Raw genomic sequence first — 19,032 nt, 5'->3', positions numbered from 1 at the left:
TTTCCGAGATTCTGGATCATCTTTACTATAATTACTCTGAATTCTTTTCCAGGTAACTTGCCTATTTCCTCTTCATTTATTTGGACTTCTAGGTTTTTATCTTACTCCTTCATCTGTGAGAGAATTTTTTGCTGTCTCTCTCTTTTTCTTTTTTTTTTTTAATGAGTGAGAGTCTGTTCCTGTCTTACTGGTTGTTTGGCCTGAGACTTCCAACCCTGGAGTTGTAGGCTATTGGGTAGAGCTGGGTTTTGGTGGGTAGAAGAGGGTCTTAGTGCTGAGATGAGGAATTCTGTGCGACGTCACTCCAGTGAATATTCCCTGCAGCCTGAGGTTCTCTGTTGGTCCAGTGGTTCGGACTTGGAGCTCTCACATGCAGGAGCTTCAGCCTGACCCTGGGTTCGTGAAGCAAGATCCCGCAAGCTGCCTGGGGTGGCAAAAAAAGCAAAAAAAAAAAAAAAAATAAAATAACAAAGTAAAAAATAAAATTAGACTAGGAGACTAACAGATATGTTAGGAAGAAAATAAAAATATAGATGAATCAACAACCAGAAGGTACATAAGTACCATAACAGTATAAAAGAGGAGGAGAGAAAAGAAAAAAAAAGCGGGGGTGGGGGGGGCGGAAGTCCTTGGCGGTGGAGGACGGAGCCTAAGCAAGGGTGATGTTTGGGCGGTGGGCGGGGCTAATGCTCAGGACCATTCCACTCCGCCTCCGAATTTATTTGTATATTCATATTCACCCTTGCACCCACCACCCAGACCCAGATGGGGGTGATTTTTCCAGCACCCCACCATTCTTCTCCTGTCCTCTCCCTGTTGATGACCCTTTCCTAACAAGGCTGGAAAGGCCCTGGGGGCTATGGGGGTGGGGCTTAGGATCAGGGAACAGAAGGGGTCCAGGCGTGCCCCCCACCCCTGGTCTTAGAGGGGAGGGGACCTCACCTGGGAGCCCAGCAGGCGCCCCGTGCCCGAGTGGGCAGGGCAATCACCCTCCGCTCCTCTCCTGCTCTTCCTGGAGAGTCCCTCCCGTCTGCCTCTCCTGATCTCCCCAGCCTCCCGCCTGTGCCCCCAAGGAGCTACGTGGCCTGGAGGGGGCTCTGGAGAGCAGGGGACCAGCCTGGGAGCTCAGCAGGCTCCCCGGCCCCAGTGGGCCAGGCGATCGCCCTCCGCTCCTCTCCCGCTCTTCCTGGAGAGTCCCTCCCGCCTGCCTCTCCTGATCTCCCTGGCCTCAGGGGTGCCGATCCTGTCTGGCCTCCACTTCTCCTCCCACCCCCCCAGTCCCCCTACATCCTACCGGTTCACTTTGGGGTTCCTCCTGTCTCCTTGGGCGTCACAGTCCCCTACCAGTGCCCGACAGGTGCCCTAGTTGTGGGGAGACGCTATCTCCGCATCTTCCTGCACTGCCGTCTTGACTCTGCCTCCGAATTTATTTGTATATTCATATTCACCCTTGCACCCACCACCCAGACCCAGATGGGGGTGATTTTTCCAGCACCCCACCAGTCCTCTCCTGTCCTCTCACTTTTGATGACCCTGCATCAAGGTAAGTAATTATGACGTTGATCATCATAGATTAGTTTTGCCTGTCCTTGTCTTTCATATAGAAGAAATAAATACAGTATATGCTCTTCTGTGTCTTTTTTTTTTTTTTTTTTTGCTTTAAACAGCACAAATGTATTCTCTTACAGTTCTGGAGATCAGAAGTCCTGTGTGTCTTTTTTCCCACCCAGCATTGTACCTGAGATTCACGCATGTTGTTGTGTGTTGCATTTGTTTGTTCCTTTTTATTGGTGGGGGATATTCCACCGTGTGAAAATACCACAGCTTATCCAATCTACTCGTGATGGACATTTGGGTTGTTTCTGGTTTTTGGCTATTATGAATAATAAACTTTCTTGTACAAGTATTTGGTGGACATCAGCCCACATTTTCGTTGGGTGTGTGCCCAGAAGTGGTTTTCCTGGATCATAGGTTATGTGGTGTATGTTGAGCTTTGATAGCTCTACAGTCAGACAGGTTTTCAACCTGCTTATTTTGATTTACACACACCATCTGCATGCACACCAGTCCTCTGGTGCTCCAGACCGTCACCACTGATCGGTAGGGTCAGTCTTTAAATTTTAGCTGTTCTTGTTCATGTGTAACCTCATTGTGTTTTAATTGGCTTTTCCCAGATAACTAACGATGTTGCCCAGTAAAAAATGAGAATATTTTAACAGACCCGTCACAAAAGTGTATATCCAAACAGTAAGAGATGAAAGGTGCGCAGCATCGTTAGTTATCTGTTTTGCAGCTTTATTGAGATAATTGACATAGAACATTGTATAAGTTTAAGGTGTACATTGTGTTTATTTGATACATTTGTATATTGCAAAATGATTATCACCTTAGCTAAGACCACCATCACATCACTTAATTACTGTTGCTTTTTTGTGGTGAAAACACTTAAGATCTACTCTCTTAGCAACTTTCAAATATATAATACAGTGTTGTTAACTATAATCACAATGTTGTGCACTAGGTCCCCAGAACATGCTCATCTTCTAACTGCAAGTTTGTACACTGTGACCAACATCTCCCCATTTTGCCTGCCTCTCGGCCCCTGGTAACCACCATTCTCTCTCTGTTTCTACAGGTATATCTTTTTTAGATTCCACATATAAGTGATATCATACAGTATTTATCTTTCTCTGACTTATTTCACTTAGCATAATGCCCTCAGGGTCCATCCATGTTGTTGCAAATGGCAGGATTTTCTTCTTTCTCATGGAATTATATTCCATTGTGTGTGTGTGTGTGTGTGTGTGTGTGTATATATATATATATATATATATCAATCACATCTTCTGTGTCTGTTCATCTGTAGAGGTATGCTTAGGTTGTTTCCTCATCTTGGCTATTGTGAATAATGCTGTAAAAATATGGAGTGCAGATATCTCTTTGAGATCCTTTTTTTCATTTCCTTTGGATATGTACTCAGAAGTGGGATTGCTGAATGATATGGTAGTTCTATTTTTTATTTTTTGAGGAATCTCCACACTGCTTCCACAGTGACTGCACCGATTTACATCCCCATCAACAGTGCACAAGGGTGCACTTTTTTCTTTGTCTCCTCATCGTTGCCTACACTTATCTCTTGTCTTTTTGAGAACAGCCATTCTAAAGTATGTGAGATGTTATCTCATTGTGGTTTTGGTTTGCATTTCCCTGATGATTAGTGATGGTTGAGCACCTTTTCATGTAGCTTTTGGCCATTTGTATGTCATCTTTGGAAAAGTATCTTACTCGGTTCCTATGCCTATTTTGAAATCAGATTTTTTTTATTGAGTTGTATGAATTCTTTATACACTTTGATATTAATCCCTTATCAAATAGATGATTTACAAATATTTGCTCTCATTCTGTAGGTTGGCTTTTCATACTCTTGATTGTTTCTTTGGCTGTGCAGAATCATTTCAGTTTGATACAGCCCCACTTGTATTTTTGTTTCTGTTGCTCATGCTTTTGGTGTCAGATCCAAAAAATTGTTGCCAAGACCAGTGTCAAGGAGCTTTTCTCCTATGTTTTCTTCCAGGAGTTTCTCAGTTTCAGGTCCTATGTTTAAGTCTTTAATCTTCTGAGTTAATTTTTGTGAGTGATATACGATAGGGGTCCAGATTCATTTTTCTGCATGTGGTTATCTAGTTTTCCCAGCACCATTTATTTAAGAGGCTGCCTTTCCCCATTGAATATTCTTGGCTCTCTTGTCAAAGATTAGTTGACCGCATATTCAGCGGTTTATTTATGGGCTCTCTATTTTCCATTGGTCTGTGTGTCTATTTTTATGCTGTTTTGATTACTGTATATACTATTTTGATTACTATGGCTTTGTAGTATAATTTGATATCTGGAAGTATTCAGTATGATACCTCCAGCTTTGTCCTTTTGGCTTAGGATTGCTTTGGCTATTGGGGTCTTTGTGACTCCATACGAATTTCAGAATTGCTTTCACTATTTCTGTGAAAAACGCCATTGGAATTTTCATAGGGATTGCATTGAATCTATAGATGGCTTTGGGTAATATGGACATTTTAACAATATTCTTCTGATCCACAAATACAAGATACCTCTCCATTTTTGTGTCTTCTTCAATGTCTTTCATCAAAGTCTTGTAGTTTAGTGTTCAGTTCTTTCATTTCCTTGGTTAAATTCCTAACTATCTTCTGTTTTTGATGCTATTGTAATGGGATTGCTTTCTTTATTATGTTTCAGATATTTTGTTGTTGGTGTGTAGGAAAGCAACTGATTTCTGTATGTTAATGTTATATCCTGAAACTTTACTGAATTTATTGATTAGATCTTACAGTTTTTGGTTGAGTCTAGGATTCTGTATAAGATCATATAATCTGCAAATAAAGATAATTTACTTCTTCCTCTCTGATTTGGATGCCTTTTAATATCTTTTTCTTGCTTGATTGCTCTGGCTAGGATTTTCAGTACTATGTTGAATAGTGGTAAGAGAGGGCACCCTTGTCTTGTTCCTGATCTTAGAGGAAAAGTTTTCAGCCTTTCACCAATTGAGTATGTTAGCTGTGGGCTTGTCATATATAGCCATTATTATGTTGACGTATGTTCCTTCAACACCCAATTAGTTGAGGGTTTTTATCATGAAAAGATTTTGCATTTTGTCAAATGCTTTTTCTGCATCTATCGAGATGACCATATCATTTTTATCCTTTATTCTGTTAATATGTGTGTATCACATTTATTGATTTGTGTATGTTGAGCCATTCTTGCATCCCAGGGGTAAATCCCACTTGATCATGGTATATGATGCTCTCAATGTATTGTTGAATTTGATGTGCTGATACTTTGTTGAGGATTTTTGCATCTGTATTCATCAGGGATATTGATGTGTAGTTTTCTTGTAGTTTCCTTGTCTGGCTTTGCTACTGGGGTAATGCTAACCTGGGAAAATGAGCTTGGGACTGTTCCCTCTTCCTTAATTTCAAGAAGAGTTTGAGAAGGATTGGCGTTAATTTTTTAAACGTTTGGTAGAATTCACCTGTAAAACCATTTTAGTTACCTGTTTTAGTCTATAGTTTTTGAGCTAATTTTGTGTGTGTATATTAGGTACTTGTAAGTATTTGAATGGGAGTGGATATTATAGAATATTTGAAGTTATGTCATACAATTTTAAGTTATGGAAGTGTAACTAATTACTAGTGTTCTGTTTTAATCAGGTAACAGGACTTAAATAATTTCTTTCTTCTGGGTTTTACCATGCGGTGTGTGGTGTAGTAGAGTTAGCAGTTACGGTGTGTACTTCCCCCCACACCCCCTTCACAGATAGTTATGGACTGTCTGCTTTATTCCAGGTACAGGCATACCTCAGAGGTACTGTGGGTTCAGTTCCACACAACCACAATAAAGTGAATATTGCAGTAAATCGAGTCATGATTTTTTGTTTCCCAGTGCTTATAAAAGTTGTTTACACTATACTGTAGTATATTAAGTGTGCAATAGCATTATGTCTGAAAAAAGCAATGCACATACCTTAATTAAAAATACTTCATCGCTAAAAAATGCCAAAACAACTACAATAGTGACATCAAATATCACTGATCACGGATCACCATAACAAATATAATAATCAAAAATTCTGAAATACTGTGAGAATTACTGAAATGTGAGACAGAGACACCAAGTGAGCAAATGCTGTTAGAAAAATGGCGCCGATAGACTTGCTTCACACAGGGCTGCCACAAACCTTCAATTTGTAAAAAGTGCAGTATCTGCGAAGTACAGTAAAACGAGGTGTGTCTCGTTTCTCTTGGGATTGTCCTGAGTAAAATGAGACGCAGTCCCTGCCCTCAAGGAGCTTAGTGTCCAGTGCAGTGCTGTCCATCAGAACTCTGTGATAGGGCAGTTCCTGTTCTGAGCCGTCCAGTAGGGTGACCGTGGGTCACATGTGCCTTTGATCACTTGTGATGTGGATGGTGCATCTAAAGATCAAGTATTATTTGATTTTAATTACTTTAAAGGCGCACTATCTTGCGGCCACTCTGTTAGACCACGCAAGTCTAGTGGGAGAGATGGGCAATTTAATAATTGATAAAATAAGTGAAATGAATTTTTTCACAGATAAATGAAAAAGTACAGCTTTGCTAAGTGCTAGGTAGGAGAGGTACATGATACTATGACTGTATCACAGGGAGTGGGGAAGGCTTGTCTTTGGAGGTGATGATGGAGGTAAAATTTACAGAAAGAGCAGGACCTTAGAGGATGAAAGAGGGAGGGGTGGGGAAATTTGTTTTTCATGCATGTGTAAAAACTGTGGCAGAAAGCAAGTTCCGGTAACTTAGTTTTTGAAAAGTGTGTGTGTGTGTGTGTGTGTGTGAGAGAGAGAGAGGGAGAGGGAGAGGGAGAGGGAGAAGGAGAGGGAGAGGGAGAGAGAGGGAGGGAGGGAGATTCTAACAGTTATTCCTTAAGAGAGTTTGCCCCATAAGTATCAACAGCGAATTTGCTGGAGAGGAAAGGTTTTGGGGGATGATGCCGGCTTGAACTTTTTCTTTAGATAATTCCTGAAATTAGTGTTCTGACTTGAAACTGTCAGCTCTGTGATTTCTGTGCTTTGGCTGACTCTTTAATGAAGAAATAATGACTTTCCCAGTCTTTTAGGGATGTGCAGTGCTTGAGGAGAGCTGTGAAGAGGGCTCAGACATTCAGACTGTACTTTGAATTTCTTGTTTCTAAAAGAACAAGCATGTGTCATTACTTGGCCTGGGACCATCGCTCTCCCTTTGTTATCTTGTGGAAAAGGCATCCTATTTCCAGTTTCAAATTGGCAGTACTCTGGTTTTGTTTTCCTGGTTTTATCCTAAAATAACATATGCTAATTGAGCTATTTCTGTGGCTTTCTTTGGAGAATTGATGTTCATTTATTTGTGTTTCTCTTTAAGTAGAGATGGAATACTACATGTAAACAAGATATAAAAGATGTGTAAGATCCAGAGTGGAAACGTGAGAGCAGCATTTATCAGCGCTGCTGGGACCTTTCCTGTTGATCAGTGATCAGTCTTTCCCAAGGCTGGGGGTGGGCGGGGGGCAGGGCCAGGCTTTTGTCTCCACGTCCAGTGCTCCTTTAAGCATATCGGTTCTGGACAGACAAAGGGAGCACATCTGGGATTTGAACACATGTCCTCACATCTCTTTTGTTAAAAAAGTTTTTATTGAAGTATAGTTGACTTGTTAATTTCCGCTGTACAGCAAGGTGATTCAGTTATACATACTATACATATATATATCTATCTTGTTCATGTTCTTTTCCATCATGGTTTATCACAGGATATTGATATTCCCTGTGCTCTACAGTGTGTCCTCAAGTACCTTAATCCTTCGCTTCCTTTGACGATTTCCAAAGAAAAGAAAGTGCCGCTTTTGGGCTCCCATTTCAGGGCTCTGTCGCCAGGGGTCCCTGAGATCCTTTGGCCAAGTGTCACCTGCTTCGGTTTCACTTGTTTCTTTTTTTCTTACCCATCTTTAGAGGGGGAGAAACTCGGTAATGTCCTGAAGCTAAGAGGACCATCAGATGGTTTAAAAGTCCACTGTAGTTGGCCTCCTGTGTGGCCAGTGACTCAAGTGGTGTCACTTTTCGGCAAAGGTGATCATCAGTAACAGGCTCCCAAACAAGATCTCGCTGGACACTGGCTCCTGTAGCATGTTGAACACCTTGTCTGCTGTGAAAAAGTATGGATTTCACACTTAGCCTTGGAGGTGACAGCTGGACGTTACTGTGAGAAAGTGTGCCTTGTGCGCACAGCGTTGTGGAACTAGACCTTTGTTTCTTCGCTCACCTGGGACACCAGAAGGAGATCCTACTCTCAGATTTTAGGGCTGCAACTTCACAACACTTTGTCTGTGTGATGCTGCCTCGTTCATAGTATAGGCTTCATGGCAGAATTTCATTCTTCTTTATGACTGAGTAATATTCCATTGTGTGTATGCACCACATCTTCTTTATCCATTTGTCTGTTGATGGGCACTTGGGTTGCTTCCATGTCTTGGCTCTTGTGAGTAGCGCTGCTTAAGAACATTGGGGTGCATGTATCTTTTTGAATTAGTGTTTTCGTGTCTTCTGGATATATACCCAGGAGAGTGGAATTGCTGGATCATATGGTAGCTATATATTTAGGAACCTTGTACTGTTTTCCATAGTGATTGCACCAATTTACACTCCCACCAACAGTGTATGAGGGTTCCTTTTCTTGTTGAGTTCCTTTAGTGAGGATGTGTTGGTGGTAAGTTTGCTCAGCTTTTATTCTGAAATGTCTTTATGTCACCAGTTATTTCTAAGAATAGGAAGTTCTGCTGTGTACATATTTCTAGATTAGCAGTTAAATTTTCTTAAATACTTTGAAGATGAATTCATACTGTCGAATGGCTTCCATTGCTGTTGAAGTTAGCTGTTGGTGTAATTATTGTTCCTTTGGATACAATCTCCATTTTTCTCCCCCCCCAAGTGTTTATATCCTTTAATTAAAAAAAATTGATACAATTCACATACCATAAATTCACCCATTTAAAGTGTACAATTTAGTAACTTTTAGTATATTCAGAGTTGTGCAATCAGCCAAAACCAAAACATCTTTATCATCCCAAAAAGAAACCCCAAACCCATTAGGAGCCATTCACCATCCTCCCCTCCCCTGGTAACTAGAAATCTACTTTCTGTCTCTGTGGATTTACCTATTCTGGACATTTCATATAAATGGAATCATACAATCTGTGGCCTTTTGTGTCGGGCTTCTTCCGCTTAGCATGATGTTTCAGGGGTCATTGGTGGTGCAACCTGTGTCAGCCCCTCATTCCTTTTTGAGGATGAGTAATAGTCTATTGTATGGACAGACGGTTTTTGTTTATCGGTTCGTCAGTTGACGGATCTTTGAATTGTTTCCATTCTGGCTGCTATGATTAATGCTGTTATGAGAATCTGTGTACACGTTTTTGTGTGGACATGTCCCTGTATGGTTTTTTTTTTTAGAATTTTTGAATTTTATTTATTTTTTTATACAGCAGGTTCTTATTAGTTATCTATTTTATACATATTAGTGTATATATATCAATCCCCTGTATTGTTTTCAAAAATAACTTTTTCTTATTTTTCGGTATTCTGCAGGTTTACTGTGTCATTTCTAGGTTTGCGTTTCCTTTTATTGGTCCCGTAGAGCTTTTTTGCGCTTTTTGAATTTGAGGATTCAAATTTTTCCATTATGAAAAATGTTCAGTCTGTCTCTCTTCAGATACCAGCTTTCCCCAGTTACTCTCACCTGCTTCCCTAACTCCTGTTCACCTGTGTAGCCTCTCACTCTTCCATGGCCTCTAACGTTCTTTCACATTCCTCATCTTTCTCCATGTGCCACATTCTAGATAATTTCCACTCCTCTTTTTTCCAATTCACTAACTTTTTCTTTTTGCCTAATTTTCTGTTTGGCTCTTTAAGGAGTGTTTAAATTATCCAGTTTGTTTTTCACTTCAAGAGGTGATATTTTGGGAGTTCCCTGGCGGTCCAGTGGTTAGCACTCAGCTCTTTCCCTGCCGTGGCCCAGGTTCAGTCCCTGGTCGGGGAACTAAGATCCCCCAAGCCATGTGATGCTGCCAAACAAAACAAAAAACAACCAAAAAACCCCCAAAGAGGTGATATTTGTTCTTAAATTGCCTGCTCAGTTTTTGATAGGCTCATCTTCCTTATTTATTCCTTTGAATTCCATTTTATTGTTTGCAAGCATATTAACAACTCATTAATAACTTTCTTGGAAAATCAAATATACACTTAGCATATGACCCAGCCAACTTATTCCTGGATATTGAACCAGGAGAACTGACAGCATATGTCCATACAAGGACTTGTACACAGATGTTCAGAGCAGCTTTATTTTTGTAATAACCAGAAACAACCTACGTGTTCATCAGGAGGTGAGTGGAAAAACAAATTGTGTTATATCCACTCACTGGAATACTATTGAGCGATAGAAAGGAGTGAACTGTTGATATGCACAATAACTCAGGATGATTCCGAGATAAGTATGCTGAGTGAAAGAAGCCTGACAGAGGAGTGTAGATTAACGTACAATATGTATAATGTGTTAACTTCTGGAAAACGCACCCTCATGTCTGGTGCCAGCAGTGGGTATCTGGCCAGGAGGGTGGCGGTGAGGATGTGCGAGGGTGCACGGGGAACCTGGCAGTAGGTGGATATGTTCACCGTCTCAATTGTGTTGCTTGTTTTAGGAATGTCAGAACTCCTCCAGTTGTACAGTTTAAACATCTGCAGATTATGATATGCTAATTGTGTCTCTGTAACGATGTTAAAGTGAGAAGCCCTGGTACTGGGTGAGGGTGCCTGGAATGAGAATGCGCGGAGGAGGGAGAGGCTGCAGACATCCCGGGAGGCCGTTCGTGGGGCGAGAGCAGTGAGGCACCGATTGGGCCCTGCAGGAGGGGTGCTGCTTCCCCCTACTTTAGCAGGAGGGAAGGCCAGGGGGATGGAGGGAGGGCTGTTTCTGTTGAATGGTATATGAAGGCCACTGTTTCTACATGAATTATTTTTTCTTCCTAAGCATATCCCAAAGTTTCTGAATGAATAAACACACCACTTTCTCTATGGAAATTGAGGATGAGTATTGTCTAATTTCTGAGCCAAATGCTTCTACTTCTTTGGTTTTCTTGAGGATGTTATGATAACCAGATGGGCTCTTTGGCACCCAGGGACTTTATGAATAATTGAAAAAACATCTTCAAAATATATTCTACCTGGAGCACCATACCCTGACCGACTCCCACTGGGAGATGGTTGTCTCCTTTGGCCTTTGAAATATATTCTACCTGGAGCACCAGACCCCGACCGACTCCCACTGGGAGATGGTTGTCTCCTTTGGCCTTTGTAAATGCATTTTATTCCAGTTTGGTTTATTTCATATACCTGTCACCAGTGAGAAAAGTGTGTATTCAGCCTTCAGCATTTGTGTCTCTTTTGAAAGTGCACAAAAATGGACACATTTCTGGAGTGACCCCCTCACCGGAGACAGATGCTAAGCCATTGTGAGGGGCCTCGTGGTAGGTTTCGTGGGATGGTGCACTGCAGAGCAGCCTGGCTGGGGAGGTTTCATAAGCTCACGTCAGGGCTGAAGCGTGTTGTTTGTGCCAGCTTTGCTGGGTCATCACAAATCCGACAGTACTGACTTCTAGTTCTGGCTGTGCTTCTGATGAACTACTGAGTTACTTACCTTCTCGGGACCTCGGCTTCCTCATCTATAGAACGGATAAAATCGTGCCCGCCTGGCAGGGCATGACGAGCAGCTACATGACGTGTCCTAAGCGCCCAGTGCTGTGCTGAGCCCGCAGTGAACACGCAGCCTCCAGCCCTTCTTAGTTGCAGTATTTTTATTGCGACTGTGCTTTTTCTTCCCACCACACACATCCCACTTTCAGCTGTCATTTCTACCAGTTGTCACTGTGGCTGTGATGAAGCTGACTTCGAGAGACACGTACTATTTTAGCATATAAAATTGTATTTCTGAATTGCCCACAGAGATGCTCTTAATAGAAAAATTGAGCACTGTAAACAGCAACTGTGAAATTCTCTCTAAAAGCTCCCTTTGATTCATGATGATCTACCAGGCTCGTCCCATTCTTAAATACCCTCTGTCCTCCTAAATCCACTCAACTCTGCGGTCTTCCTACGAGGCTGCCTTCGTCTGTTTGTAACTTTTTTGGTCTTGTCTTCCTATTGCTTGTCATCCCAATCTGTTCTCTGTTCTATCTGTGGTAGCCTGTGTTGGCAGGAAAATTGGCCGAAATGGTTGAACAGAATTTGCTGCCCTCCATCCGCCCAGCTGGGAGCGGCCTCTTCCCTGCTTGCTCCACTGGCTCCGTCCAGCCTCTCGCCACCCTGTGCGGCGGCCTCCTCCTCTCCAGCCCTGTCCTTATGCAGCTTCCGGCCTTCCCAAGGCTGGCTTCTCCCTCCCACCCCTCTGTCTCCCATGGGGACAGAGCTGCTGATCTTCTGTCCCCATTTATAATTTATACATAGCTTGTCTTTTCCATTCTCAATTGGATTAGGGGGCAGAATTCTTTAATCTATAAAGAAGCCGGAGAGTAGCTGTTTTAATATATATTTTTTCCCTGAGCTTGAAGATTACAGGTTTCTGAGGTTTCTTTGAGGCTTTGAAGTCGTTGTCAGAAAAGGAGGCAAATTTCAGATGTAGTTTTTAGCCTTTTTTGGTAAGTGCCCACAATCCTAGGTCCCTCCAGTTCCAAGACACCGCAGATTTGTGCTTTTCACTGATTCCCTTGAGCTGGTCCCCATTTTAGAGTCAAGAAAACTGAGCTCACAGGGTTGTGTGACTCACTCACTCTTGCAGTGTGGTGGGAGGATGGCTGCAGGAAGGCCCAAACCTCTATCTTGAGAACATATGATTCAAAGGAAGATCCACCCCACCTGCTCCACCCTTCACAGATCAAATCTCAGAAAGGCTCAACGAGACCCTTCTGGGGTCTCCTGTTCGTCCTGTGGATCAACCACTGTTGATGGGACATTTCCATCTCTCACCACGGCTGGATTAGAGCCACCCCTGATCCCGCCAGAACAACCTGGGGTGGGGCAGGAGCTGTTCCGCAAGGAAGGAGGACAGACCGAGCCGCTGCTCAGGACATTCCCCACTACAGCCCGGAGCCTCTGGACCCCTGCAGAAAGGAGGCCTTGAGCACTGTTACAAGTGTAAAACAGGATCAGTGTTTCCAAGGCAGAAAAGGACCTCAGGCCTTTGGGAGCTAGCAGCATTTGCATAATATGCTAATGATGGAAACTTCGTCTAGGGAAGAGTGAAGTACGTGGGGGAACGAGAGGTGGCGCTTAAAATCCGTTGGGCACCTGCCTTAACTCAGCAGGGGTGACCCTGGGGCTCACTTACAGGCTCCATGTGACCTAGTTTCTAGCTGAAGAGTGTGGAGTTTGTGTTTTGCAAATGTCTGTGTTCATAATACTAGTTCCCTCACAGCAGGTACTGTGGTGTAGTGGAGAGGTTTTACAGATTATGCCCATGATGCTGGGAGAATGAGAAAAGGGAGAGAAAAACCCATTCAAATCTCACAGCTTTGGACTGACTTTTGCAAATGGGTCTTTGCACAGAGACGCATGATGAAAGTTCAGTTAACCGTGAGTGAATTGAGTTGATTATGGAACGTGACTTTGGGGTGATGGAATTTTCGTTGACCGTGGCGTGTAAACTACCAAATCTGACCCTGTGATTTATTCATTTACTTAACGTTTACTCTGGGTTTATGATTTGCTAGAGCCTGTGCCAGCTACTGTGGGGGGTGTATGAGAGTGACATTGATAAGAATTCTGCCCTCAATGAGTTTATAGTCATGGAAGGAATCTGGGACGTGCATATAGGTTGCTATAATAACAATAGCTATTTTTGCCGAATGTTTGCCAGGTACCAGGTCTTGTGACAAACACTTCATATGCCCTGACCCGTCTGAGTCCCCACCCGGCCCTGCCTCGCAGCCTGTCTTCCTGGATACGGGGCCAGCTGTAGTGATCGCGGGTCTCAGCGTAGACGAGGTGCCCGGACTCGGAGGAAGGGTGGCTGCATGGTGAAGAATTGGGGACATTAGGATCCACAGAGGTGGTTGTTAGAGGTGCACAACGGTGAGAAGACACAGGACAGAGTAGGGGCGACAGGGAATGTGTTTAGGCAGGAGAATTGCCTCAGTCCGGTTGCAGGTACTGACCTGATTCACAGTTGGGCGCCGGTCCCTGGGCGGCCGCTTTATTTCCATTCTATCCTCACTTAGTGTGTCGTCCTTTTGGGTCCCACCCAAAGCCTCTAGGGCTTACCATCCACTCTTTTTAGGGGACACAGAATGTCACTGCTTTCCCACCTGAGTGTGAAAGGCTCTGCTCAGATTCTCAGCCTCTTGGTCAGTTCTTCAGGGAGCTGCAGGCACCTCTGGGGAAGTTTAGTGCCAGGCCTGTGTCCCTGTATCTCCTTCTTCTGCCGGATCGTGGTCCTGGAGTTCCTCCTGCCTTGTTAGCCCTCCGGTGCCTTGTCTGCGTTCTCGAGTTGTTCTCAGCGGCTGGGTTGGTCTGAATTGTCTACCTGCTGTTGTCAGAAGTAGGAGCTCCTGAAGTGCATTCGCTCGTGGGGCTGTTGGGGGTTTGTACTCCCCTGCTTGCCTGTTCGATGATGCGTGGGCGCCTGGTTTACTTGTAACTGAGTTTTGGTGTGGCTCTCTGCTGCTCGGTTGACTTTCTGTTGGGATTCTGAGGGATGCATAAACTGTCCTCTAGCCACCATCTGGAATTGTATTTTGGGTTTGCATTTTCTCTGCTTAATGCAAGTCATTTAAAAGTTAGCTTTTGGGACTTCCCTGGTGGTGCAGTAGATAAGAATCCGCCTGCCAATGCAGGAGATACGGGTTCGAGCCCCGGTCCGGGAAGATCCCACATGCCGCGGAGCAGCTAAGCCCGTGCGCCACAACTACTGAAGCCCGTATGCCTAGAACCCGTGCTCCACAACAAGAGAAGCCACCGCAATGAGAAGCCTGCACACTGCAATGAAGAGTAGCCCCCGCTCGAGGCAACTAGAGAAAGCCCGTGCGCAGCAACGAAGACCCAACACAGCCAAAAATAAACAAACAAACAAACAAATAAATAAAATTAACTTTTCATGGCGATGTTCCTAACAAATGTTTCTTCATAATTGGTGGGCACCTCCATCTAATTTAGAAGTGGTTCTAGTTGATAATTGAGTCAGTTTCTTTTGGGGTGCAGAAGATACTTACACTGTTGTCAGCAGTTTTTACAGTCTGAAAATGCATTTTTCTTCAACCTCATGCAGCCATTGTGCTGTGCAAAGGGCCCTTGAGTAACAGGAGGCATCCTGGGAGGGGCGTGACCTGATTTACATTTCTGTGGATGGAAAGGAGCCAGAGCGGCATGTGTGTGTGGGGGCAGCCAGGAGGCCTTGTTCTTAGTCCTGGAGGGGCTGATGGCGACCAGACCAGGCTGGTGGCCTTGAAAGCCATTTCTGGAAATACTCTGAGAGCTAACAAGAGCTCCTTTTGGATTGGATGTGGGGTGTGAGATAAAGGACTTAGGAGGAGTCCTGGATTAGACTGACAGGTGAGATCACCAGGTAAGAAAAAGAACAGGTGGCAGGGAGTGCTCTACAGAGGTTTACATACGGTCCTGGACACAGTAGTGGCCTCCTGAAATTGGAAGACGAATGGGCTTTTAGACTAAGTTCAAGTGGCACGGTGAAGCCACCGCGTGAACGGAGGCTGAGGGAGCAGCTCGTACAAAGGCTGGAAGGTAAAGGCGGCTTGGCGCTGTCTGAGCACAGGAAGCTGGGGGCGGGTGCAGGTGACGTGGTGCTGCGGCTGTGCCTCCTGACAGATGGTAGGCACCTGGCGTTTTTCAGAAGTGGTACGTCCTCGACTTTGACCTGTGGTAGGTGTGACTCTACGTTCCCGGGAGGTTCACCGGGCGGGTTGTAGTTAACACGAGGCAGAGTAGTGAGCACACACGGGAGCATTACTCCAGATATTAGCGATTTTTGAATAAAATCTCCTACATTAAAAAAAAAAAAATCCGGTTAACTTCTCACTTACAATTTTATTCTCATCTTTCAGACAGCATCAGTGTGAGCGGCTTTCCGCTGTGCAGCCCCTTCCGCCAGGTCGTGAGGCCCCGGGTGGAGAGCAAGCCCGTGAACCCAGCTGAGGGCAGCCGGCCTGGGGACCTGGGTCACGTGAAGGTGAGTCGGCCCCCACGGGGCAGCCCGCCAAGGGGCTTGGCGCTCTGGGTTTCTGCCGAGCCTTTCGGAGGCAAAGTTCTGAGTATTTTTCAGAAAGGAAAGGAAGCGTGTATTTGATAACAGATCTGTGTTTGTGGAAAGCTGGTTTCTCAGTATTTCTCCTTCTGTGTGAGGTTCGGGAAGCAGTTACACTGAAGCTTGAGTGCCTCGTGTGGTGGTGGACTCTTAATTTCCTGAAGTTTCGGGAATTTGTGGGTTGAATCTAGGACTGTACTGATGAAAGTAGAATGTCGCCTGCTTTTTTCCCGTTCATTTACAAAATTTATCTGTCGCATCATTATTCTCAGTTCAGATGTTTATCCCGTAGACTTGTCTTAATCCTTAGGCGACTCCTTCCACTTGTTGGTCTTTGAGCACCAGGACAGCCGGAAAGAATATATAAGTCACGAGTGAGTGCTGGTGCACAGGTGCCTTGGGCCTGGAGCCTGAGCAGAGATGAGCTGTCTCCTCAGAGCACGAGGGCAGTCGGGGCAGAGCTCTCGGTGGTCAGCGACTTGTCAGCACCTGGAAAGCTTGGCTGGGACGTGCCTGCCCAGGGAGCGTGTGTAGAGCGAGGGGACGGGAGGTCCCGGTAGCTGTGACTGGGGAGCAGGCAGCAAAGTCGCCAAGAATGACTTCAATAGGCGTGTGTTCGGGCCCAGCCTTTGGGGCACTGCTTACATTCTTGGCGCTTAACAGGGTCACTGACTGATTAGACCCATCAGAAGAGCTTGGCCAAACTGGCTGTGAGTCAGTGAGACAACAAATTGTGAGCCATCGGGGCTGCACTTGACGCAAACAAGATGACGGTGGAAGGACCTGGACGCCGTCTGCCATGAGGCCGTGGCGGAGGGAACGCGCCAACCTGGGTTGATAGAGGTCGCGTCGGTGGGCTGAAGTGCTGAGGAGCTGGGTTTCGGGGGAGAGTCTTCTCCATCTAGGGCCCTGTTGGAAAGAGGAAGGTGGCATAGCTGGGAGTCTCCGTCACTCAGATACAGAAGCTTGATGGCTGTGCGTCAGGGCTGTAGTGTTGGCCAAGGGCCCTGGGATGTGGAAGAAAAGTCCCACCAGAGGGAGCAAAGGCGTAGAGGTTCCTCAGGCGTAGATGCTGTTGGGGTGATGGTTGGCAGGGAGCCGCGGAGGAGAAACTGGGAAAGGGGCTTCCTTCCAGGCCCCGGATGGTACTTCCCTGCCGTCTCAGGTTCCTCCTCCTGGGTCAGGCCCCTCAGCATCGTTACCTTTGCCTCTGCAGTTGGCCTTGTGGCCTCCCCCTCTCCGTCTGCTGTTGGTGCAGCTGTGGCACGATTTTCTTTTTATTTATGTATTTAATTTATTTATTTTTGGCTGCGTTGGGTCTTCGTTGCTGCACACGGGCTTTCTCTAGTTGCGGCGAGCGGGGGCTACTCTTTGTCGCGGTGTGCGGGCTTCTCACTGCGGTGGCTTCTCTTGTTGTGGAGCACGGGCTCTAGGTGCGTGGGCTCAGTAGTTGTAGCACGTGGGCTCAGTAGTTGTGGCTTGCGGGCTCTAGAGCGCAGGCTCAGTAGTTGTGGCGCACGGGCTTAGTTGCTCCGCGGCACGTGGGATCTTCCCGGACCAGGCCTTGAACCCGTGTCCCGTGCATTGACAGGTGGATTCTTTACCACTGTGCCACCAGGGAAGCCCATGATTCTCTTTTATCCACATCCACACACACCAGTCTCCTTTTAGAGCCGTCAGGAGTGCTGTCGGGTGGATGTGCTGACCTCGTGGGAGCCTTTGTGCCGAGAGGGAGTCACCCAGTTTGTCTGAGGTCTGTTGGCGAGGGGTGCAGTGAGTCCAAAGCTGTGAAATGTCGCACCTCTCCCTGGTCGTCCAGATGCGTCCTCGTGGTTCAGTTGAACTTGTGAGGTTCGGCACGGGAGTGGCGTCTGTGAGCGGCTCCTGTGCTTCTGGTGCTGTCATGTGGGAGCCTCCTGGCACTGCTGAGCCTATTACATCAGCCTTCTCCCCAGAGCAGGAACGGCTTTAATTGGGAATGTGCTAAACCTGTAAACCTCGCTGAGGAATGGTGTAGTCATGGAAACAAGTAATTCAGTGAAAGTGGCTTCTGGGGAGCCCCTCAAGAAGTGGGAAGAGATAACATGTGTTTCTTCGGATTTCCCAGAAAGAGTCCTTCCCCCGTTTGGTTTGCGGCATGTCTGTCTGCATTTATTCCCGGCTTTTCTGCACACCCTGAAGAATCTTCTAGGATTGAAAACAGATTGTGTGAAGTGAGTGCACATTAGACATAATATTCCTGTAAGTTAGACTCTGCAGTAGGGCCTCTCTGACCCTCAGTTTCTCCATCCGTAAAATGGAGTAATCACGCTCCCTTCATGGGGTTGTTGGGAGGCGTAAATAATAGAAGAGCTGGGCAGGGAGGAGAAACAAAGCTGATCAAATCCAGAACTGGTGATGGACTGGGACTTGATTCCTGTATTTTGGGAGAGAAATGAGACTTGGTGAATGAGCCCCGCTGGCTGTTACGGGGGAGCAGCCCCGGCTAGGATGGACATTGGGTGGCCGATCTGGAGTCTCTCGACCAGTTTCTTGGCGCTGCTGAGCCAGCTCGCCAGTGACAGCAAGGCTCGGCCCTGCCTTCTGAGTTAATACTGTGTGCACGAAATGTGGCCGCGTGCCTGGAACGTGGCAGGGCTGCATTGAGGGCCTGCCCGGGAGGGGCTTAGCTTGGGGACCGCCTGTCCTGGGCTGGGGCTGCAGAAATGGGCACGCACGGACGGACGGGAGGCCTCTCGCCTGTTGGCTGTGCTGTGTCCCGCTCGAGGCTCCCTGCAGCTTTGCCTGGTGGAGGCATCCAATTTACAGCCTCCAGGGCCAGACTACCCAGAAAGATGGGAGCTGCATGGGGCCCTGTCCTACTCGGGCCTGGAGCGTAAAGCACTCAGAGAGGCTGGAGGGCCTGCCCCACAGCCAGAGCTAAACCCAGCCGAGGCCCCCGCCGTGTCCGGCTGCTAAATACACCCCAGTTTCCCTCCATCGACAGCAGTGCTCTGTAAAGTCATCACACCCGCTGGTAGCCTGCTGAGAAGCGCTTGGAAATCCCAGCAAAGCCAAAGTTCACCGGCAGGCGGGGCAGCCGGGCCTGCCCTTGGGCTCTGTGCACATGTGCTTCTGGGGAGCTTGCTGGTATGTGCCCACCCTTGTCAACAAC

The 19,032-nt window shown here is 46.0% G+C and overlaps 1 protein-coding gene across 3 annotated transcripts in view; it reads left to right on the top strand.

Annotated features, from left to right (window-relative positions):
* Positions 1-19,032, top strand: part of TRAPPC9 (trafficking protein particle complex subunit 9) — a 509,341-nt gene that overhangs the window by 162,673 nt on the left and 327,636 nt on the right. For all 3 annotated transcript variants that reach the window (XM_082858827.1, XM_082858825.1, XM_082858826.1), the window contains one exon: positions 15,679-15,803. In XM_082858827.1, the coding sequence (XP_082714953.1) occupies positions 15,679-15,803 (125 nt within the window). The remainder of the gene's footprint in view (positions 1-15,678; positions 15,804-19,032) is intronic.

Source organism: Leucopleurus acutus, assembly GCF_964270905.1.
Source record: "Leucopleurus acutus genome assembly, chromosome: 17".
NCBI classification, from domain to species: Eukaryota; Metazoa; Chordata; class Mammalia; order Artiodactyla; family Delphinidae; genus Leucopleurus; species Leucopleurus acutus.
This window is presented reverse-complemented; position numbering and strand designations above follow the sequence as displayed.